Source organism: Candida tropicalis (assembly GCF_000006335.3).
Source record: "Candida tropicalis MYA-3404 genomic scaffold supercont3.11, whole genome shotgun sequence".
In the NCBI taxonomy this organism is placed as follows: domain Eukaryota; kingdom Fungi; phylum Ascomycota; class Pichiomycetes; order Serinales; family Debaryomycetaceae; genus Candida; species Candida tropicalis.
Genome location: NW_003020040.1, coordinates 94,215 through 117,048, shown reverse-complemented (window position 1 = coordinate 117,048; position 22,834 = coordinate 94,215). Strand labels below are relative to the sequence as shown.

Here is a 22,834-nt window from a genome sequence, read left to right as displayed (position 1 = left end):
ACAAAACAAAAAAAAGTCTAATTGTACTTATTAAAATTGCTTTATATAATCCTGTGTCACTTTCCTTCCTGCTATTACATATCTACTACTTAGTTTATCTTTTTTATATGTTTATTTAAATAATGTCATTGTTGTTGTATGTTTTACCGTTGACAAATTGTAAACCTTCTCCGGCATAACTTGATTTAACTTCAACTAAACCGTCAACATTAGCACCATTATCTTTGACCCATTTGGTACCTCTTTCAAGATAATGACTTCTACAGGTAGTTGGAGTATCATTCTTAGCACCATCAGCATTCTTTAAAGGAGAAAATTCTTCGGTACGATCAACTTCCAAACAACCAAATTTACTCAATTCAACACTTGGGAAAACATCAAAAATGAATTGTTCTAATTTAATACCGTTTGGTTCAGTTGGTTTATAAAATTCACCAGTTTCAGAATTCAAACTTGGGATTTTCTTTTTAGCAATATGGAAAGGTAAAAATTCTTGAGATGAAATCCATTTAGGAACCATTTTAGTCAAGAAATCAACTGAATAATAATGATTGACAATATTAGCAGCTCTTAAGAATAATTTTGATTCATCAGCTGGATCTTTCTTGTTGGCCAATTCTGAAGAAATTTCACTATATTCAATAACACAAGGTCTTTGACTATCTTGATCCAAAACAATTAAACCAACACTTTCATTGGCATCTCTTTTTCTGACAACTTTTGTAGCTAAATCAAAATTCTTTTCAATGGCAAAACCAATAAATACAGGATCAGCAACTTTAACCAAACAATTGTCAACACAATACATATGAATATGTTTAATTTTTTTAGCATTCAAATCATCTAGTATACCATTATCTTTCAAAGCTTTATATAAACCACCATTACCATCTGGAGATTCACAAATGGCATTTTTAGATTGTAACAAAATTTTATTACCTTCCAAATTAAAACATGGTAAAGTACCTTGATTGAAAAAGATAACTTGATTAGATTTCAAACCGAAGTAATTATTCTTGATGAAAAATTCTTCAGTTGCTTTTCTAGTTGGTCCACTAGTCATAATATACCAGTTAATAATTGGTAATTCATTCAATTGAAATTTTTCTTTAGTTAATTCTTCAACTTTCAAAATTTTTTCAGCTTGAATTTGAAATAAAGAATTACCTGAAGGTAAGCCAATATTAAAACAACCTTTTGGATCACTACTTCCTAATCTAGTACCTTGACCACCAGCCATTAATAAAACAGCAACTTCGCCATCAGCAATAGCTTTTAAACCCAAATCATTCCAATTGGTTAAAACATCTTTAGATAAATCCAAAGTAGATGCTGTTTGATCATTTGGTAATTGGGTGAAATTTCTACTAGCTGAGTTACTAGAAGAATATTGAATAGCTTTTTCAACAGTTGAAATCAAATTCGATGGGTTGTCAATACGAGATAATTGATCAATAAAAGATTGTTGTTCTTCTATGGTTAAACTGTCGTAATATTTAAACAACTGATCTTGTTTGGCTTCTTTGAATGAATCTATAATTGGTTGTTGAGAATTAACAGTCATTGTGATATATAATGGTCTTTATAATAGTTCAAGTAGAAAATATTTCGAATAAAAAAATCCACCACCTAAAGAAATTGTTAAAAATACTGCGAGTGTTTATGGATTGATTTGAAAAATAAAAATAAAAGTAAAAAAAACCTTGAATGTATTTGATTCTGAATATGAAATGAAACCAAAGTTTTTAATCTCGAGTTAACGAAAGTGAAATCGGGAGAAGGATGAGAAGGAGGAGGAATGGAAGTAATATAATCAGTGAAATTTGGGGGGGAAGAATTAATTTATATAAATAAGATGAAACTTTTTAGTTGATGTGTTTTTCCCTTCAATTGTTTGGAAGATCGTAAATTTTTTCTTCACCTCTCGCCTCTGTGCGTGGGAGGATGGCGGCGGTGGTGGTAGTCGTGGTAGTCGTGGTGGTAGTGATGGCGGTAGTGGTGGTGTTTTGTTTCTGTTTTTGTTTTTGTTTTTGTTTTCTTTTTTAAAAAAATTAAATTTGAACCTGAACCAAAGAAAAAAAGAAATTTTCATTCTTTTTTTTTCTTGCTTGTACAGTACTTCTATAAATAAATTCACTACTGCTGTTTGGGTGTGAAATGTGATGTAATCAGTGTGGGCACCGTGCACGACTGCAAAAAATAAAAAACCCAGAGAAGGCATAATAAAATAAAATAAAATATAAAAAAAAAGCCAAAAAGTATAAAGAACCCTTTATTTTATTTCACTATTATTTAGTATCAGTAGTATTATTATTTTGTATGATAAGAGAGAAGGTAAAGAGAAGTGATGTTTCATAGTATTGCTTGTAAGCCAATGACCCACGTGACTTGTTGAAACTAATTAAACAACAAAAAAAGACAAAACAAAATCATTCATTTTTCAGTGTTGATTAAATTTCATTCATACGATCACAAAGAAAAGAAAGGGTAAAACGTACAGGTTGAAGAAGAAGAAAAAATTTTCATGTACAATTTTAACACCAGGGGAAGGGGAGGAAGGAATTGAAACAAAGAGAGGTGCAGCAACAGTGAGGAATCTGGTGAAATTTAACCATGCAGTTACTAGATTCAGGTAATTTGAAAATAGTTGATCTTTGCAATGAATTGTTGTTCTGAATCTACTCTAAGGTTATTTTTGTTTTTCTCTTAGGAGTAACTTTTCAATCTCTTTTAAACTTTTACTATGACATACTACCCGTTCAATGTGGTGTCAATGTAGAGCTTATTTTTAAAGCCAACGAATATGGGCAAATTACTAAAGAACGCGTAGTGTGTGGAGAAAATGAAAAAATTTTGCAAGGTTATGATTACGTACTAACATGGACAAAATCACATAGCCGATACTTTCAAGCCTAGATTCATTTCGTTTCGTGGTACACAAATTGAGTTGAGAATAATTCTTAATCAAATTATAGTTGCTGATACGTGGACTTGATCTGATAATACCACAGAATATTTATTATTATTATTATCTATATCCATTCCATGCCTAACGATTTAGCTGTGTTTTGCATGTACATCTCAATGTAATCTTCTAATCCTTTACCTTTACCACCATATCTATCACCTATGACATACTGTCTAAGCCTAACCACATAAAACATCATATCGGAAAATGCAAGAACAACTTTGATTTTGACCAAACTCCAGTAGTCACGGAAACTAACGTGTTTCTCTTGTAACAATGCATTGACCAGCTCTTTCGTGAGTAAGTTGATTCGGTTCACGGGACTACCAAAACTTTGGTTGAGATTCTGGATCATCCTCATCGTACGTGCTAGAAATGGCAAATCAGCAGGGAACTTCTTCTTGTCCCCGATGAAATCTCTAAACAAATCAGAAACGTTCCTATTGTCAGGTTTCAGATCACTGTTGTCATCAGGCATGAGCAACACAGGACGGAGTTGAACCACAGTGGCAAACAAGTCGAGCGATGAGATCCCCCATTTCTTACCTATCTCTTCAATCCCCGGTGTGTCCAACAGGAACAAGTATCTCCAGAGATTACAGTACTCTATTCTGAACGAGTCATTCAATTCAATGTATAATCCATGGTCTAGCAAAACCAACTGTTGTTTTCCCTTACTGTCAAATCTTACCAACAAGTTCCCTGGATGCGGATCACTGTGGATGAACCCATACTTGAATATCTGTGCTCCAAACAACTTGATGTACTTTCTCATAATCTCAGACAAGTCAAACTTCTTGGCAAGGAGCACCTCTTTATGTGTAAGTGGAACACCATCAATCCACTCAGCTGTCAACACCTGCTCAGTGGTGAACTCAGGGAAATTCTTTGGAATATACACCGAGTCATCAATCGTTGGATCAGCATGAACAAACGCTTGCAACTTTTCAGAATTGTACATCTCGTGTTTGAAATTCGTCTCCTCGGTGATCTTCTCACTGATATACTTGGTGAACATACTCAATGGGATATCAAACACCTTCTCGTACACACGACTAATGAACCTGTACACCCAGAGGTCCACTGGCAATTGTCTGCTGATGTAATTATGCTGTACCTTCACCGCCACTTCTTCTCCATTCTTCAACTTGGCATAATGCACTTGTGCTATACTAGCACTGGCAATGGGTTCATGGTTGATCATTTCAAACACCGTGGATTCATAATCGTCGCCCAAGTTCTTCTTCAACACAGTGTCAACTTGCTTCCAGTCCTGAACAGGTGCCTGATCGTACATCATGGGGAATTTCCTTTGGTATGGTTCAGGGAACAATTTACCTTGATTGGCAATGGCCTGTCCTAGCTTGATGAATATTCCCTTGTTGGTAACTAATAAATTCAACAATTTATCACTGGCGATTTCATGAAGATCGTCGATACTGCGATACGACTTGGAGTTGAACCCATACTCGTACGCAATCCATAATAACACATACAATGCTCTGGTTGATCTAGTGATGATGGATGAATAGTAGTATTTATCAATCAAATAAACACTTCCAAGTCCGGTGGTGACAAGTGCCGTGGGGTAAACCACATATCGTCGGAAATTATTTGTTCGTGTGGTTGTTCTAGTAGTGGTTGATACATGACGGGTGGATGTGAATTGTAAAGGTCTACGGATGGTATTTCTAATCATAAAGGAGTGGTGAATGTTATCAATTGCAAGTTATACAAGAATCAACCTCCCTCGTGAATAAGGGCAAAATTCAAAGCAAGCAAAAAAAAAATTTATCTCCAGATTTCACCGATCGCAACGAGACAAGTCACGTGGGGAACTTGAGTTTAAATAGACACATTTGTGAGACAAGCTAGTGAGCATGGAAGATGATAGTTGGTTTATGTAGTTAGTAGTTTGACTTTGTTTTAAAAAAACAACTTTACATGTTAATAGTTAACTAGTTTGTGGACAAGTGTTTCAAATTTTTAGTTCATCATTGGACCCACAAGTCCCGTATCGGACATATCGATCACAAAAAGATCCCAGTAGAAAAATTGGTGCCAATTTTGAACAACTAATTAATCAAATCACAATCTAAAAAATCAGTTAAAAAACATTCAAGAAATAAATTATGGGTAATTTTTTAAGTAAACTATTCTGTTGTCGTACATATCATTTTGATGATACCATTAATACGAATTATCCGGAAGAAGAAATTAATCCTCGTGTTCATATTCGTGGTGTTGGTTTTGGTCTTCAATTTCCACCAAGATCGAATCAAAGCCGAAATTGGAAAAGATCAACTACTCACTGAAATAAAATATAATGAACATGATGCTACATATATTCATAAATTATTCCTTAATGAATATCCTATTGAGACTGTGTTAGATCTACCACTTAATCAAAGATGTGATTTGTTTTTTGATTTTATGCTAAAACATGAAAAATCATGGGTCATTGATCCTAAAGAGAAATATGATATTGATTTTAAAAGTGAAGGTTTTAAAGAATATGCCATGAAATTTGGAATCAAATTAAGTAAAGAATATAAAAAGAAATATGGAAAACATGATGATAAGAGTTCCCATGAACAATTACTAAATTCCAATATTGAATATGAATATTACATGTATCAATCTCTGATAAATGAAATTGCAATCATGCATAGACTTACAATGATTAGAATTTATAATAAATGTATGAGTCAAACCCAGAATTCTATTACAATTGAGGAAAAACTATATCCATGGTTATCAAAACAGTTTCCAAAATATGAAAATTGGAATGGTGAATTGAAAACTCCGAAAATGAACCCAGATGAAACAGTTTTGACTCAGTTTCAACAGAAAAGTTCAGGAAAAGGTGTTGTTGTTACAATTGCTGAAAAACATGTTGATGATATGATAAATTTAATACATTTACTTCGTGCTTTGAAAAATAAACTTCCCATTGAAATAATTTACACTGAGTTGTCAAATGAATCCAAATCTAGAATATCAAAAGCTGCAAGAGATGATTATATGAATTTCCCAACACAAGACATTTGGTTTGTTGATGTTAATCCAGCAATTTTAGAAGAGCATAGATCAATATTTGAGAAATTTGATTATAAACTTCTATCTATATTGTTCAACTCCTTTGAAGAATTTATCCTTCTTGATGCAGATACAGTACTTTTCAAATCTCCTAGTTATTTCTTTAACATTAAAGGATATAAAAATACGGGAGCATTTTTCTTCAAAGATCGTGGTTTTCTTCATCGTCGATCACTTGAAGATGGTAAATTATTTGCAAGTTTTAGTCCATCTATTTTTGATACAGCAATGTTTGATATTCCACGATTAACTAATCATACATTAAGTAATCCTTATTTCAAAGGATTGACTCATTTTCAAGAATCTGGTGTGGTTGTAATTAACAAGAAGAAACATTTCCAGTCATTACTAATGATTATTCAATTGACATTTATACATCCAATAAGTATGAAAGTTTGGGGTGATAAAGAGCTATATTGGATGGGGTTTGCACTTAATGGCGATGAAAATTATGCATTTAATGATAATTTTGCTGGTGTGGTGGGTCTGTTAACTCCGGAAAGTGAAAGAATTCGTCCAGATGGGAAAAATTTCAATGGTAAAGAAATTTGTTCATCCCATCCAGGTCATATTAGTTCAGAAGATGGATCATTATTATGGATGAATACAGGATTTAAATATTGTGGGAAGAAAGTATCAAGTTATGATGAAGAAGCAGAAAAGAATAAGAAAACAAACTTATGGAAACATCTTAAAACAGGTGAAGATTTTAAGAATTTTTATAATAGTCCTGTGAAAATAACCCATGCAATTATTCCACCATTGGATGATGAACTTAAAGAAAGGGAAAATAGTGATGGTGAACCTGATAAAGGATGGTATTGGCCACAAAAATTTTGTAAGAGTTATGTATGGTGTGGTTATACTAGCATTGGTGGAGATAATGATACTTTGGAAGGTGATTTAATCAGTTTCACTGATAAAGAAGTGAACTTCTATGAGAAATTAGGAAATATATGGATGGGATTAGAAGAATAAATAGGCGATCGTTGGTGTATATTTTTTACAATATTAATAGACATGAAATATCCTTAAAGGATATATATATATATATATATATATTCATACAACATTTGAATCACTTCTCGTGGAAATGTAATTCATTCATATACATCTTCTTGTGTTTGACATGGTAGATACTGTAGATAAACCACCGCCGCACTGGATTCCCAAAAAAAAAAACTATTGATGTTTTTGTTACCATCTAACAAGATTCAAGGGTGAATTGAACAAAACCAATGCAATTACTTGATTTACCAGAAGAAGTTCTCGAGTTGATTTTCCAGTATATACCCAATGTTGAATTGAATAATATAAAGGAGATTCCTGAGATTAAACAATATGTCTTGTATCAATTATATTCAGTGGTAATTATAGGCAGTCAATTACCTAGGACAAAGGTTTCTGGAATGTATCAATTGAAATATATGTTCCCATCGACTTCAACGGGTTCTTCATTTATTCCTAGATTTGAAAATAATAATGATTTAATTAAATTTATGAAAGAAAACCCACGTATTATTCCGAAAGTGGTATTTTTTGAGTATCCACGAGATCTTTTAAATCTTAATGAATCAAATCCTGAAATTTTGCAAAATTGTAAAATTAGATTTCTTTTGGAAAATATTGATATCGAAAATGGTACTTTTGAAAAATTGAAACAATTGGAATATCCTATTGATAAATTATTAGCTTTTGGAAGTATATTTGATTTGAGGTATCATATGGAAAATAATGATTGGTTCAATCGGATTAACATCATTGATATACATGGAGACGTTGAAGATATCAAAAGTTGTACTAACCAATCTAGATTTAATAGTTTAACAGAACTAACAATTACCCAATTAAATGAAGACCAAATAAAATATATTCCAAGAGGTGTGAAAAAGTTAACATTTACTCTGTACTTTACTATGAATGAATATTTACAAGATTTACCAAACTATCTTGAATTGTTAAAGATTCGTTTTGTAACTGATGAGGGGTTTGAACTTTGTTGTGATGTTAGCTATTTAGAGAATTTGAAGAGTTTAATGTTTGAAGAATTTGTTGGACTGTGGAACCTTCCGTCAAGTATTAAAAAACTAGAACTAGTTGGATGCATGGTGAGTCTTGATAATGTAAACGAAATGTGTCCATATTTAACTGACTTCTTTTATGATAGTCTGGAAATAGATAGTAAGAGAATATCTTATGTTCTTCAGGAATTACCAACAAGTTTAACTAGATTAAGTTTCAGAGTTGAAAACTTACAATACATGGTTTTCCACAATCAATTGAAAAATGGTCTAACAGATGAATTGAAAAGACAAGTGATAGACTCTAAATTAGTGGTTGATTTTTTCCCAACATCATTAACAAAGTTACATCTTTATGGATCTCCATTAGAAAGTTATTATGATGAAAGTTTTCTTCTAAAATTTGATAATATGATAATTGATCTAAACAAATTGGGGAAATTACGGGAATTATGGCTTCAGTGTGTGACTGAATTTTCACAGATAAAGAATCTTCCACAATCGTTAAACAACCTTATTCTCAAACAAACTACTGGAGTGAACTTCAAAGAATTTAAACATTTAGAAAACTTGGACAGTTTGGAGATTAGCTTGAATCGGAATTTTCAACCAATCGCTCTAGATTCAACAAATATCAAATACTTGAAATTAACCTGTAATGCAATCAAACACGTATCACCTTCAAATCTAATATTACCTCCCAGTCTTCATGAACTTGTTATTTCCAATAGTGGTGTTGAGTCTATTAATAGTCAATATGTGTTTCCACATCAATTACAGGTTTTATCATTGGACTTTAACCGATTGGATCATTTACCAAAACTACCAACATATTTGAAAACATTGAGTTTAGCAAGTAACAAATTTGGATCCAAGGGGTTGTTTCCCGTTTTACCTAAATCGATAGAAATTTTAGATATTTCTGAAAATGAATTAACAAAACAACTGCTTGTCAAATTTAATTTGAAAAATTGTACAAATTTGAAAATTCTAAACTTATCTGGGAACCAAAACATTCAGTGTCTTCTGCTTGATATTCTTCCCAAATCTTTGATACATTTATATTTGTACAAGATAGGGTTGACTGAGTTCATCGGAAACTTTGGAAATTTCCCAAGACTTGAAGTATTGGTTCTTTCCCATAATATGTTAGGTGAATTTTTAAATAAGAATACACCTCAAATTATGAACTTATTTGGAAATGGTATCAAGGAAATATTATTGGATAGTAATGGATTATCACAAGAGTGCATGGAATCAATCATGAGCTTGTATTCTTCGAAACAAGGAATCCAATGATTCAAATAGATGGATTTAGTATCAGAGTTGTTGATATTAATATCCATAAGTGACTACTTGATGAGAATACTAACTACTTCTATTCATATATATAGATATATATCTTTGATTCATTAATTCATATCAATAATGACAAGTGGTAGCGATGTTGTTGAAAAATTTCTTATTCCGATGCGAATTTGACCAAAAATTTTGATTTTCATGAATTTTTTTTTTTTTTTTTACGTGAAAGATGGAGGGAAGTCTATGATTAATTCAATAAGCAACAACATAGTTTAGATCATCTACCAGGGGGAAAATGTTATCACTATCGAGGTTGATATTACGTAGACAATCAACTATTCAACTATCTCGAAATTTACGAATATCTACAAAACTATGTTCAGAACATAATTTCACACCTTTAGAACAACAAGTGGAAGGACAAGGACAAGGACAAGAAGCAATAACTAATAAATCAAACAAAAGAGTTTATTTAACGCCTGAACAAATTAGAAAGAAGAAGAAAAAGAAGAAGCAAGTTAAAAAATCATCAAAATTACAAGAGAATAAGCCTCAAGAGAATAATCCTCAAGAATTTAATGTATTATTAAATGAATTAAGAGAACCAGAAAATAATTCAAATGATTTAAAAGTAGAAGACGTTATCAATACCATTGATTCTTTTAGACCTATTGAAAATGAAATTGGGAAAAAAGCATTTGAAATGATTACTAATCGTTTAAATCGATCTTTTAATAAGCATCAATTACTTGATTATTTGGATTTTCTTGAAAAAAATGATCCTGATATTATGAGTGTTGTTGTTTCAGATATTAAACGATTACCTAAAAAATCATTAATTGAAAAAGTTATACAAGATATTTGGAATATTAATATATCAGATAAAGTAATAATTGAAGAAGTTTTGGAAACTATGCAATATCAATTAAAACCTTATGAAAAATTCTTGTTGGATTCTCGTAGATCTAATGTTATTTCAAATATGAAAAAATGTAATGTTAAACCTATTCTTGAATCAAATAAATTAAGAATTTCAGGTACTGAAAGTGATTTAAATTTTGTTGATAGAGAATTTAAAAAGATTTTAAATGATATCAAACATGAAGAATTGGATATTAGTAAATTTAAATCAGAAAAGAATCTAATGTTAAATAAAATTCAATATATTGCCAATGTATATTTTGAAAAAAAGGGAAGTGGTGGAATTTATGAAATGTATTCAAGATTTCCGGCTAATATAGAGTTAGCTAAAAGATTATTAACTTGGTCGGTTGATAAGAATCCTCATATTAAAGATGAAGTATTTGAAATTGAGAATCTTTCTCAAATGGAATTTATATCGTACAAAAATGATGATACTTTACCATGGTATGGAAAAGGTTTTGATTATTTTAGATTGATGAAGAAAGACAACAAGCCAATGAGTGAATTAGTTTTTGATAAATATGATACCATGAGTAAATATTTTGTGAATCAAGATGACGTTGTCGGTTTAAAAGATTCAAGAATGTTTTTAATTCCAGAACAAAATCAAGAGTCTGTTCCAGAAGAAGAAATATTTAGTGAACGTGAAATTAATGTATTAGTGGAAGATGAATTTGCTACACTGATGGAAGAAGTATTAAAAAAATATGATACTGATACTATCAAAAAATATTTACCCAAGGATGATCAATCTAAATTTAAACATCTCTTCCCAGAATTGTCAAGGATTCTTGCCAATCAAGAAAAGGCAAAGCGTGTTGATAAAGAACCACGTGAAGCTTTAGAAGATTTAGAAGAATTGCGTAAAGATTTGGATTCACTTTCAACTGATGATGTTGATATTAGTGAATTTCCAAACATTGCTAAATTGGTTGAAGATTTCGAAGCAGCTGATTCTAATACTTCTCCTGGTGATATGGAAAGCTTAAGAAAGGAATTGAATAACTTGATTATACCAGATGCAAATGAGTCTGATTTGCTTGAAGATCTGACATCTGATAATCCAGAGGCACAATCTGTTGAAGAACCAAATAATGTTGAAACCCCTGGTCCATTATCATCTGTACAAATGGACAAATTATACCAACAATTGACAGATCTTTCCTATGCATCAAACTTGGAAGGCGTTGATAAAAATAGCATTTTAAGTTCGGCATTCACAGTACAATTTGGAACATTGTTATTAAAACAAAAGAAAGCGAAACCAAATGTATTATTCCCAACTGCTAAAACAGTCAACTCGGAATCCCAATTTGAATTTGATGGAACAGTACCATATATGAATGATTTGGTCACATCATTACCTTTGATACAACCTAATCACGATAGACCATTTACTGAAAGTATTCTGATTAGATTATCACCATCAAAGTTTAAAGTACAAGATGGCACAAATTTTATGGATAATGAATTTGGAAATTTCCCACCAGTTGAAATACAATGTGAATTTGATAATACTGGTGTATTACAATTGGATACTTTACAGATAATTTCTCTTGAAGCTATCAAAAATGTATCTATTGGTGTACCAACAATTGGTTCTGATTTGAAAATTTCTCGTATGATCCTTGGTGATTTATTGAAACAAGATAAAGATGATACATTGCCTAGATTAGATGTTCAACCAGGTTTGGCTGAATTTCTTGAACGTTCACAATTAAAGGTCTCGGGATCTACACCAATTAGAATAGAACCAAATTTGGTATTGAATATTAATGGGAAGAAAGTTACTTATGAATACTTGAACTTTTCTCGTAAATCTGAATTGAATTTCGAGTATAATGGAAGACAAGTAAACTACAGTATCATTAATGAAGGTGTTCATGGAGGTATAAGAAATGAACTTGTCATTGGTGAAGGAGAACTTTCAAGAGATGAATTTGAACAACTAATAAATGACTCCATTCAATTAGTTAACGAAATAAATTAAATAACCTTGTATATATATTATTATTATTATTATTATTATTATTCAAAACATGCACTTATTCCATTTTAAGGTTGTTATTTAATAGTATAATTCATGTTTATAGATTAACAATAAAAATGCATTAATCAAATATCTACTTCTTTTCTTCTAAAGTTTTAATATGTTTTTCCAAATTAGAAATTGAGTTTTGTAAAGCAATAATATCTGAAACAACAACAGTATTTGATAAATTATATTGATCTAACAAATAGTAATAAGATAAAGAACCAGTAGTAGTAACACCCAATAAGAATCCAATGAATCCACCTCTAAAAGCACCAACTTTCTTAGGACGAACGGCAGCGGTTGTTGTGGCTGTTTGTGTAGAATAAGAACGAATTGAAGTTCTTAATAATTGACGTGAAGTTGCGGAAAACATTTTCTGTGAATAGTTAATGAAATTGATATTGGGGGAGGGAGGAAATAATAACTTGTGGGAAAGCAAATTGGTTGGTTGAGAATGATTCTCTTTTTTGATTTTTCTTCTTTGATTTTTTTTTTCTGTTGATTCTCTTTCTCATGTCTCATTTCTCATTTCTCAATTCCCGGGATCGTTCTCGTGAGTTTCTATTCATCATCATCATCATGAGATAGACAGACAGACCATGAGACTTTATTGATGTTTTCTAGAGTTGAAGTTATGTTAAAATAGCATGGCATGTGATCAGAATAAAGTAGAGTAGAGTAGAGTGATGGTATTGTATTGAACTAGAATTGTTATTTAAGCAGTTCAGCTTGTTTTGCAGGGTTTTGATTGAATTTTTGCAATAAAATTTCAGTAAAATATCCAGGGTATTTACCATCATTCAAAGTACTTTATAATATCACTTATATTATATAGCAAACTTTATTAAACAGTAATAAGCTGTTAGAAAATCACCAAAGTAAACCAATCTTCTCAAAAGTGGCAAAATTTATTCTTGTTTGTCAACTCATAAGAGGTGTAGTTGCATGCTCCAACTACAAGTACTCATCATATAGCTATTCAAAAAATTTTTAAGACACTTATTTACCAGTCAAAATACTAATTTATATCATTAGACCTGTCCCATAATTATTAGGATTGAATGAAAATTCATGGGATCTAGCTATTCATGAATAAAAAATTCCAAGTCACGTGATTAAATTCACTATATCGTAATCCATACTTGAAAACACATTAGAACTTTTGCGAAAATAATCTCTAAGTTTAATGAACTGTTATAATGATATTTGATATTTGCATACCGTTTATAGTTGTTTTGCAATGGCATCTAACATATATTATTATTAAGTGGTATTACCAATTGGTATCACGTGCACCAATAAGTCGTGTGAGCCATGACGAGAATTGAATTGTAACATTAAAATTAAAAATAACGGCGACGCAAAATTTAAAGAGAGAAAGAAAAACAAAAAAAAAATCTTCTAACCAAACATAAACTTGAAAGCAATTTGATTGACAGTATTCTTTTCATTCACAAGTTAGCTACTACTACTACTACTACTACTACTATTTACCACAGCCGATATTAATCAAATTCAAATAGGTTTAACTCTGCTGTGTCAACAAGAAGAGAGAGGAAGAAGAAGAAATATCTGTAAATCGTTCTAGTATATATACGTATTTATTATAGTACTTTTTTTTATTTAATCATCTACAATTTTTAATTCTTTCATTAAGAAAGAAGAAGAATAAGAGAATACAGAGTAATAAGAATGGAACAAGAAACTAGACAACGTCCTGTTCGAGCAAATCGAGGAGAGAAGTTAAAACGTTATTTAGAAGAAGAAAAGGAAATATCGTCATTCCAGCAAAAGAAGCATAAACTACAGGAAGACAACAACCTGGATTCAAATGACGATGTTAATGGAAATCAAGAACCAGAAAAAAATACAACTACCAGCACTAAATCAGGAGAAGTTGATGATGAATTATACAACGATAATGGAGAAGAAGAAGAAGAAGAAGATGATGATGACGAAGAAGGAGAAGAAGAGAATAAAGATAAAGCAGATGAAGAAGTTAGATGTTTACCATGTGGGGCCACAACAGAAAATTACAACGAAGATGAGGATACTTTAGGTGATATGGTACAATGTGATAAATGTAAAACTTGGCAACATGCAAAATGTATGGGTTATAAAACAAAAAGATCAATACCAGAAGTTCATAACTGTGATGTATGTACAGGGAAACCAGTTACCCCAATAAGACCAAAGACAAAACCAAAGAAAAAGAATGATGATCAAGAAGAAGCTAAAAAGGGTAATGGAATTTCTTCATTAAAAGATGAAAATAGAATTAGTACAGCAAAAGCATTTTGTAATTATTTTAAAAAGAGATTTGCCAATAGAGCTGAGGGTGAATTAACTGCATTGGATAAGTTAAGTGATGAACAAAGAGATCAAAAAGCTAATGAGCTAGCTAGAGAAATTGAAAGCTTAATTTTCGAAACCTACAAAGGTGCATCTTATACTTCAGAAGGTAGAAGAATATTATTTGTTCTTAAGAAGCATTTTATGAATGAAATTGTTGAAGGTACCGTAACATTTAAAGATGTCTTGCATAAAACTCCCCAAGAAATCAACGAAGATATTGCCAAGATTGAGCAACAGAATAGGGAAAACATCAAGAACATTATCTTGAGAGAGAATGATACGTCTCAAATTATAAGAAGAACACATAAAGGTGATATTATCAAGGAGAATGAATTTATACAACCAAATACTATCGACGAAAGTTTAGCAGCCAGAAAAGTTGATCATCGAAAATTCTCCGATGATATACTTAATCCAGGTCATCTCATTTCCCATACTGCCAACGAGTCGAATAGTTATCAGAATCTTAACCCAAGAATTGTTGATGAGGATTCCGAGAGTGAACATGAATGTGAAGAAGGAGATGAAAATGAAGATGAAATTACCAATAAGGGAAATAATAGAGAAAATTCAAAATCAACAGATACTTTAAGTGATTTGGAATTAGGCAAAGGAAACAGCAATGGTAAAGATGAAGATGATGACGATTTACTACCATTTTTATCAGGTGGTGAAGACTCACTTGAGAATATACTAGTTGAAAAAATAAAAGTTTGGACTGGTAGAATAACTTTCCCTGAATTTGCTACTTTTAATGCAGTTGGTGAGTTTTATGCATGTACTGATGAATCAAAAAGAGATAAAGATACTGTGATTAAAGTTTCTAAAGAAATATTGAATTTACCGGAATATGTTGTACAAGGCAAACTTGATCGAAATGTTGCAGATAATTATTTAAACAAAGTTATTAATTCAAGAGATTTATTCATAGTTGAAATTTCTAACAACGAGAATGTAAGTGATAAGCAATATTTAAGATTATATGAATTTTTATTACATAAAAATAAAGTTGGTGTATTAGGTATGAGATTAAAATTTGTCAAAGATTCATATTTGATGCCTATTGATTTTAGAGATGAAAGATTACCAAATTACTTACAACCATTCAAGAAAGATCTTAGAATTGGATTATATGCTGTTTTTGTAGTTCAAAGAAATTATACCCCAATTTCTTCATCATCAAGAGATAGTGAATACATTCCAAGAGAACATATTTCATCAGTACCAACATATCATCCACCACCTCAATACAGACAACAACGACAACAACGACAACAACAACAACAACAACAATTTCAAAATTTGAATCAAACAAATGGTTCTGATAATCAAGGATCAACATCTAATCTTGAAGATATTTTAAAACTGCTAAGTTAAATAAGTGGAGTATTCTTTACTTATTTAAGTATTTGTAATAACTTTTGTATTATTATCATGTAAATTTTCAAATCATATACAAGATGACGACTTTTGTAAGTTACCTTTTACTATGAAAATATGTATTCTCTACAGGAGTAGATGATAATTCAATTGATATCTCTCATTTATAACACATTGTTGAATAAGTGCCTTTTGATTTGTTTTATAGTATTAAATATTGATTAATAATAATAGTAACACATAATTAAAAAAAAAAATAAACCTATGAATATACAAATTAAATATATAATTTATACATTTTTCATTTGTCTTCTCTTTATTTATCTTTTTTTTTTGCAAATATAGCTCTAAATTCAGGAAATTTCAAAGGAGTTCATTATTGTCAACTCCAAACTGTAACTCCACCAAATTCTACTTTTCTTCTAGAATTATCATAATCATTTTCATTATGATGAGATCTTCTCCTTAAAGAAATTTCATGCAAATAACTAGAATCAGCATATCTAGATACTTTTTTAAGTATTCCTTTTTTAGGTGCATATTTATTTTTATGTACCATTCTTTTATGCCTGTGAACATCTGGTATTCTATTAAAAGGAGATGAAGCTTCCATGGGTTGATCCCAAGTAGGTTCATTACGATAAGATTCATATTGATCTGGCATGTTATGGTATTTAGAATTATTGTGAGGTTTAGAAAATCTATTATCATTAGAGTAGCCGCTGTGACTATGTGAGTTGGTATAACTTGTTGCTGTAGTACGGGAATTGACCGTATTAGAAGGACGGTGGTTTGATTTTGGAATATTATTAATATCATGTTGAAATCTAGGGTGGGGTGCATTTTTAAATTCTTTCACAGTCCTGGATTTTAAAACATTATTAGCCTCAGGGATATCATTGACCTCTAGAACATTAGAAGTCTCTGGAACATTAGAAATCTCTGGAACATTATTAGCTTCAGCAGCTCTATTGACCTCTGTGACATTATTAGGCTCTGGGCTATTATTAGGCTCTGGACCATTATTAGGTTCTGGACCATTATTAGGCTCTGGACCATTATTAGGCTCTGGGCTATTATTAGGCTCTGGACCATTATTAGGCTCTGGGATATTATTAGGTTCTGGACCATCATTAGTATTTGGAACATCATTAATATTTGGAGCATTAATATTTGGAGCATTAACCTCTGGAGCATTGACCTCTGGAGCATTAACCTCTGGAGCATTAACCTCTGGAGCATTGACCTCTGGAGCATTAACCTCTGGAGCATTAACCTCTGGAGCGTTATGAACCTCCGGAACACATTCAACTAGTGATCTTATTTTAAATTCAGAAGCAATGCTTACTTCGTCAATAGGTGCTACATCTGGTGAAATACTACGACTAGAACCACCACTCTCATTATCTGAATCTACTTCACAATTTAACAAATCTTCCTTATCTTGCAATAGTTGTCTCATAATAGCTCTCTTCTTTTGGGCTTTTCTTTTACGAGTTCTTGTTAATCCTTTAAGTTTCAGTTCTCCATCGAGATCCATCAACACTCGTTTCACATATTTAATACGATTTTCAATTTCTACTAATTTTTTTGCTTGTTCACGAAGTGTAAATGGTGTTGTCAATATTTCCGATTTCACAGACGAATTGTTGGTGGATATGGTAGCTTGTTTCTTATTGGGAACCTTTAGTGTAACCATAAAAGTTGGAGGTGACTGTAGTTTTAAAGTGTCATTTAAAGGAGATGGAGGTGATTCTGGAGGAGTCTTTAATGGTAATTTGAAGGTGACCAAAAAAGTAGGTGGAGCTTTTGGTTTGGAGATACCACTAGTTTTTTTAAAAGCACGATATTTACTCAGTTTGAATAACGTTCCAAGAACAGGTCTTGCAGTTAAAGGTACATCTGAATCCAGTGAATCATTCTTCTCTTCTCGTGATATGGTAGTGGATTGTTGTGCCTGTGGTTGTGCCTGTGGTTGTGCCTGTGGTTGTGCCTGTGGTTGTGCCTGTGGTTGTGCCTGTGGTTGTGCCTGTGGTTGTGCCTGTGGTTGTGCCTGTGGTTGTGCCTGTGGTTGTGCCTGTGGTTGTGCCTGTGGTTGTGCCTGTGGTTGTGCCTGTGGTTGTGCCTGTGGTTGTGCCTGTGGTTGTACTTGTGGTTGTGCCTGTTGTTGTACCTGTGGTTGATGTTCACGGTGGTGAGCTTGTGGATTAGTCGAATCATCCTCCAAATCTGATCTATGTGTGATCTTTCGTTCAACTTTTGAATCTATTTGATCGTCTGATACCATTCTTCTTGGTCCTACAGGTCTTGCAACCAGCAATGACTTTTGACTATCAGCCAGATTTTTACGAGGTGATGATGATGATGGTGGTGATCGTGGTTCTGCATAGTCAATTGATAATGAATTTTGCATCACTTGACGATAAAGCTTTTCTTGAAAAGGATTGTATGAATCCCGTATTTTATAATTTAAATGAGATACTGAGCTAGGATCAGGTGGTCGAATCATCCACAAATTATTTTTGGTATACATGTAATTCTCATATATACGATAATTTTTGGGAATAATTTTGGGAAACTGAACACCATTTGCAAAGATATAATCATCTTGACGATATTGGTGATTATGTGATTGAACATTTGAATCATGTTTCCCTTTCCCTTTCCCTTTCCCATGTGGTTTTCTAGGGGAATGATCGATATGAGCATAGTTGTAGTTATCATAATGTTGATCAACATCATCATCATCATAATATAGATCATCCTCATTTATATCATCATCATAATAGTGGTCATCAGGATAATGACCACCACTACTATTCTTTGTAATGAACGAGGATTGTTCTTTATTATGTGCGTGATTTAACAGTCTAGATCTAGAATTTCCAGTATTATCATAGTCGCGATCATTATGATACGGCACATCAATCAAGTCCTGGCGTCCCATGATACATAAATAAATATGTATTACTGATTAATAGAATTTTTTCTATAATATTGATATTGATACTGAAATTGAAATTGAAATTTATTAGTTAATCAATTAAAAAAAAGGGTTATCATGTAACAGTACTGGTAATAATAATAATAATAATAATAAAATTTTCTTTTCTTGAATTTCCGATGTGAAGTGATTATTATTATTACTATTATTATTATTATTATCTATGGTAGTGCAAATCGGTCCAATTGTTGTTACGCATTCCCCCCCTCTCTCTCTCTCCTCCATTTTGGTCTGTTACACTTTCTTCAGAATCGTGACTAGTATCACGTGATAAAATTACATCTATATACTCCTATTCAATTGCTTTTCATCTTCATTATGAGCTAGTGCCAATATTATGTGTTCTACACAGACACATATATAAGATCAGTCAAATTAATATTACACATTTATGATCGTTATGAATCTTCCATCCCACATACGATAACGCGTCAGGAATTGATGTTAATCACACACATTCCAAGTTTTGAATCTCTTTTTATCTCTAGCCAATTTTTTTCTTTTTCAATTTTTTCTTTTTTTATTTTTGAATTGTTTGTTTGTTTGTCACGTTATTTCACATCAAAGATAACAAGTTTTGTTGTTTAGTTCATATGCAAATAGTACTATGGAGACTCAGGTAGATAGTCATTCATTACCAAATTCCTCAGAGTCACAAGTCAAATCTAGTCTAAGTTCAGATTCACTAATATTCAGACCTACTAAACATAGAATCACACCTATAATATTACCCGATGATGATAACGACTACGACAATGATAATGATGATGACAATGAAAATATAACAATCCCAACAATTGAAGATACAAAAAACAACGAATCAAAATTATCAAAAGGTCAAGAAGAAAACGAAGAAGAAGAAATAACAGAAATCGATGGGGAACAAGTGAAAAACTCTGCTAGTCCGTTTCTGAAACAATTGAATGAAATGTTAAATAATAATGATCAAGAATATAAGGCCCGTCAGAAGTTCCTTGCATCATATTCTCAAGACACACAAGTAATAGGAGACACACAAGTGATAGGAGACACACAAGTGATAGGAGACACACAAGTGATAGGGGATACACAAGAGATAAAAAAGGTGCCCGTCCAACATAAGAGTAGGTCAAAAGAAAAGCGTGCAATTTTGGCAGATACACAAGTTATTGACAATACAACGAGACTTCAGAACACTCAAGTAATAGAGAACAAAGTAATAATTGATGATACACAAAGGATACCAAAAAGGGATACACAATCAACACCCGAGATTGATAACAATATTGCAAATAAAAAACGATTCCCACTTGATAGTGATAGCATAGAAGATACACAACCGGATATTGACATGGATACTCAACGTATACCAAAGTTCTTACCAGACACACAGCCCATAAAGAAAAGATCAGCAGATGATCGTATTTTAATAGGTGCTGTCGAGGAGACCCAACAGGATACACAAATTGGTGGTTCATTCCAACTAGAATTAGAGAGTCAAGAACCTACTAGAGTCATGGGGGAATCACAACCTACACAAAAAGTCACAGCACCCAGTGATACACAGGTAATCCTGAAACCTGTAAACAGATCTAATGCTGATAATTCCAAGTCTCAACCACAAGTATTGAATACTCAAGAATTTTCCAATTTATCACTCAGTGAATCACCAGAGAAGGACGATATAGAAGAAATACATACAGATAATGATGAAGAAGAAAATACCAAAGACGAAGTTATGAGCTATGATGATTCAGTTTCCAATCACCGGTTGAAAAGAAGAATACCCAATAGTCCACGAAAGCTCAAACGTCGTAACACTGAAACTTTAACCACATCAAACCACCTCAGTTCATCTACACCAAATATTTTCAAAAATGAAGTATTACGACAACATTCAGTTCCATTAGTTTTGGCATCCCCGATTGGTATTCATAAAGCATCTTCATCTCCATTGAAATATAAATCAATTCCAGAAGAAGAAAAGAGTATTCGTACAGATAGAATTGAAGGTGATACAAGCAATATAGATATCGAGCAGTTCCCATCATCACCTAGCAAGCTTACAAAGATCCTGTTTGACGCCGAACACGAACCATCTGAATTGGATGAATTAGATTTTGATTACTCCAAACAGAAAGATAAAATACAAGATGTTACTCAAGTTGATGACGATGATGATGATGATGACATAGAAATTGTTGAAGTTTCCAGTATAGCCAAAAAGAACAACAATGATGATCTAGATAGTTTTATTAATGATGATGAAGAAGAAGACAATGATGATCCATTTGATGAAACATTTGAGGAAGGTCCACTGGATGAACCTATCATCCCAAAACCAAGAACAAGAAACATAATAGATTCTCAATCAAGAACCACTACAGAAGACGACTCACTTATTGATGAAAGCACTGAACCTGATGTTTTACGTGCAGAAGTGTCTGAAATATTGACTGAAGCAGATATAATCAATCATGAAAGTGTTTGGGCTATATATACATTAAAAATGTATGCCGGGATGTTAGTTGCCAAGTATATTGACAATCTGAATGTGGATTTTATTGAAGGAACATATAGTATTAAGAATACTGATTTGAATTTGTTAGATATCAGAATTGGAGACACATTGAATATTAGACACGATCGTCACAAGTACATTGTTACGGGACTATCAATTGTAAATTCTTTTCCTGGAATTAGATGTATGAGAGGTTATAATGTTGTACACTTACAGAGACACCCAAGAAATAAAAGTAGAAATGCAAAAGAAATCACTGTTCCTTTATCAGAATGTTTTATGGAGTTGAGTGATTGGGCCAAACATCAACAAAGATTTAAATTAATCATTGATCAACGTGATGTATTCTCAAAAGAAATATTACCTGCTACATCCATAAAGTCAGGTACATTATCAAGATACTCTAGTGATATAAAACCTGAATCTATTGAATCACAAGCATTTCAAGGTATGCTTTTCTATATGACCAACATTGAAGGTGAACGGAAAGAAGCCCTTAAGCAAACAATTGAAAGCAATGGTGGGATATTATGGGATAAAGATCTATATGAATTATTTCAATTCAAAAAATCCAAGGAAAAATTGTATTTAGATAGTGAAAAACTAGGTGATTTCAAATTCATTGCTTTATTAACAAATGGTCATTGTCGAAAAGCAAAATATATTCAAACTTTGGCATTGGGATGGCCTATAATTCTGGAAAAATTTATTGATGACACAATTGCAAATTCAAATAATATTCACAATTGGTATAATTATTTACTTCCTTCTGGGTTTTCAGCAAAATTGAATACTATAAAGAGTAGTGATGTGTTTAAATTTAGAAACAATTTTCATAATGGGAATCTTATCAAAGATCAATTGAGATTAAATAATAATCTACTCCAAGATTTCAATGTATTAGTGTTGCTGAATAAATGTGCCAATTTTGAATTAATGGAAACGTGCAGGTTTGTTTTTTATTCGTTTGGAGTTAAGTCGTTAGAATATTATACTAAAGCAGATCAAATCATTTCTGGTATTAAAAATCTTGACAACTTGATGATTTTTGATGAGAGTAATAAGATTGAACAGGTATTAACTAATTGGGAAAACAAAGCAAATAAAAAGAGCAAATCAAAGTTAATTTCTGTAAAACTAATCGATTGGGAATGGGTAGTTCAATGTGTAATCAATGAAACATTGCTAGAGTCAAAGACATTGTCAATTCATATTTAAATAGTTTTTATATGTTTATTTACTTTTT

The 22,834-nt window shown here is 31.9% G+C and overlaps 12 protein-coding genes across 12 annotated transcripts; 6 read left to right on the top strand and 6 right to left on the bottom strand. All coding sequences in view use genetic code 12, as the record gives it.

The window, feature by feature from the left end:
* Positions 1-115: 115 nt before the first annotated feature.
* Positions 116-1,564, bottom strand: UAP1 (UDP-N-acetylglucosamine diphosphorylase; the record flags this gene model as incomplete). Its single annotated transcript, XM_002546489.1, has 1 exon — positions 116-1,564. The coding sequence occupies one exon, from the start codon at positions 1,562-1,564 to the stop codon at positions 116-118; it is 1,449 nt and encodes a 482-aa protein (XP_002546535.1).
* Positions 1,565-1,837: 273 nt separating this feature from the next.
* CTRG_06012 (uncharacterized protein) lies at positions 1,838-2,221 on the bottom strand (the record flags this gene model as incomplete). The annotated part of the gene is made up of 1 exon (XM_002546488.1): positions 1,838-2,221. The coding sequence occupies one exon, from the start codon at positions 2,219-2,221 to the stop codon at positions 1,838-1,840; it is 384 nt and encodes a 127-aa protein (XP_002546534.1).
* An 811-nt stretch (positions 2,222-3,032) lies between these two features.
* Positions 3,033-4,667, bottom strand: CTRG_06011 (ABC1 kinase family protein; the record flags this gene model as incomplete). The annotated part of the gene is made up of 1 exon (XM_002546487.1): positions 3,033-4,667. The coding sequence occupies one exon, from the start codon at positions 4,665-4,667 to the stop codon at positions 3,033-3,035; it is 1,635 nt and encodes a 544-aa protein (XP_002546533.1).
* Positions 4,668-5,149: 482 nt separating this feature from the next.
* On the top strand, positions 5,150-7,045 carry CTRG_06010 (alpha-mannosyltransferase; the record flags this gene model as incomplete). Its single annotated transcript, XM_002546486.1, has 1 exon — positions 5,150-7,045. The coding sequence occupies one exon, from the start codon at positions 5,150-5,152 to the stop codon at positions 7,043-7,045; it is 1,896 nt and encodes a 631-aa protein (XP_002546532.1).
* Positions 7,046-7,305: 260 nt separating this feature from the next.
* CTRG_06009 (uncharacterized protein) lies at positions 7,306-9,387 on the top strand (the record flags this gene model as incomplete). Its single annotated transcript, XM_002546485.1, has 1 exon — positions 7,306-9,387. The coding sequence occupies one exon, from the start codon at positions 7,306-7,308 to the stop codon at positions 9,385-9,387; it is 2,082 nt and encodes a 693-aa protein (XP_002546531.1).
* Positions 9,388-9,685: 298 nt separating this feature from the next.
* Positions 9,686-12,304, top strand: CTRG_06008 (uncharacterized protein; the record flags this gene model as incomplete). The annotated part of the gene is made up of 1 exon (XM_002546484.1): positions 9,686-12,304. The coding sequence occupies one exon, from the start codon at positions 9,686-9,688 to the stop codon at positions 12,302-12,304; it is 2,619 nt and encodes an 872-aa protein (XP_002546530.1).
* A 1,737-nt stretch (positions 12,305-14,041) lies between these two features.
* On the top strand, positions 14,042-16,081 carry CTRG_06007 (uncharacterized protein; the record flags this gene model as incomplete). The annotated part of the gene is made up of 1 exon (XM_002546483.1): positions 14,042-16,081. One exon carries the CDS (start codon positions 14,042-14,044, stop codon positions 16,079-16,081), a length of 2,040 nt encoding a protein of 679 aa, XP_002546529.1.
* Positions 16,082-16,466: 385 nt separating this feature from the next.
* Positions 16,467-19,031, bottom strand: CTRG_06003 (uncharacterized protein; the record flags this gene model as incomplete). The annotated part of the gene is made up of 1 exon (XM_002546479.1): positions 16,467-19,031. One exon carries the CDS (start codon positions 19,029-19,031, stop codon positions 16,467-16,469), a length of 2,565 nt encoding a protein of 854 aa, XP_002546525.1.
* CTRG_06006 (uncharacterized protein) lies at positions 16,550-16,927 on the bottom strand (the record flags this gene model as incomplete). Its single annotated transcript, XM_002546482.1, has 1 exon — positions 16,550-16,927. The coding sequence occupies one exon, from the start codon at positions 16,925-16,927 to the stop codon at positions 16,550-16,552; it is 378 nt and encodes a 125-aa protein (XP_002546528.1).
* On the bottom strand, positions 16,991-17,356 carry CTRG_06005 (uncharacterized protein; the record flags this gene model as incomplete). Its single annotated transcript, XM_002546481.1, has 1 exon — positions 16,991-17,356. The coding sequence occupies one exon, from the start codon at positions 17,354-17,356 to the stop codon at positions 16,991-16,993; it is 366 nt and encodes a 121-aa protein (XP_002546527.1).
* Positions 17,425-18,267, top strand: CTRG_06004 (uncharacterized protein; the record flags this gene model as incomplete). Its single annotated transcript, XM_002546480.1, has 1 exon — positions 17,425-18,267. One exon carries the CDS (start codon positions 17,425-17,427, stop codon positions 18,265-18,267), a length of 843 nt encoding a protein of 280 aa, XP_002546526.1.
* A 664-nt stretch (positions 19,032-19,695) lies between the features above and the next one.
* RAD9 (chromatin-binding protein) lies at positions 19,696-22,806 on the top strand (the record flags this gene model as incomplete). Its single annotated transcript, XM_002546478.1, has 1 exon — positions 19,696-22,806. One exon carries the CDS (start codon positions 19,696-19,698, stop codon positions 22,804-22,806), a length of 3,111 nt encoding a protein of 1,036 aa, XP_002546524.1.
* Between the last annotated feature and the right edge of the window lie 28 nt (positions 22,807-22,834).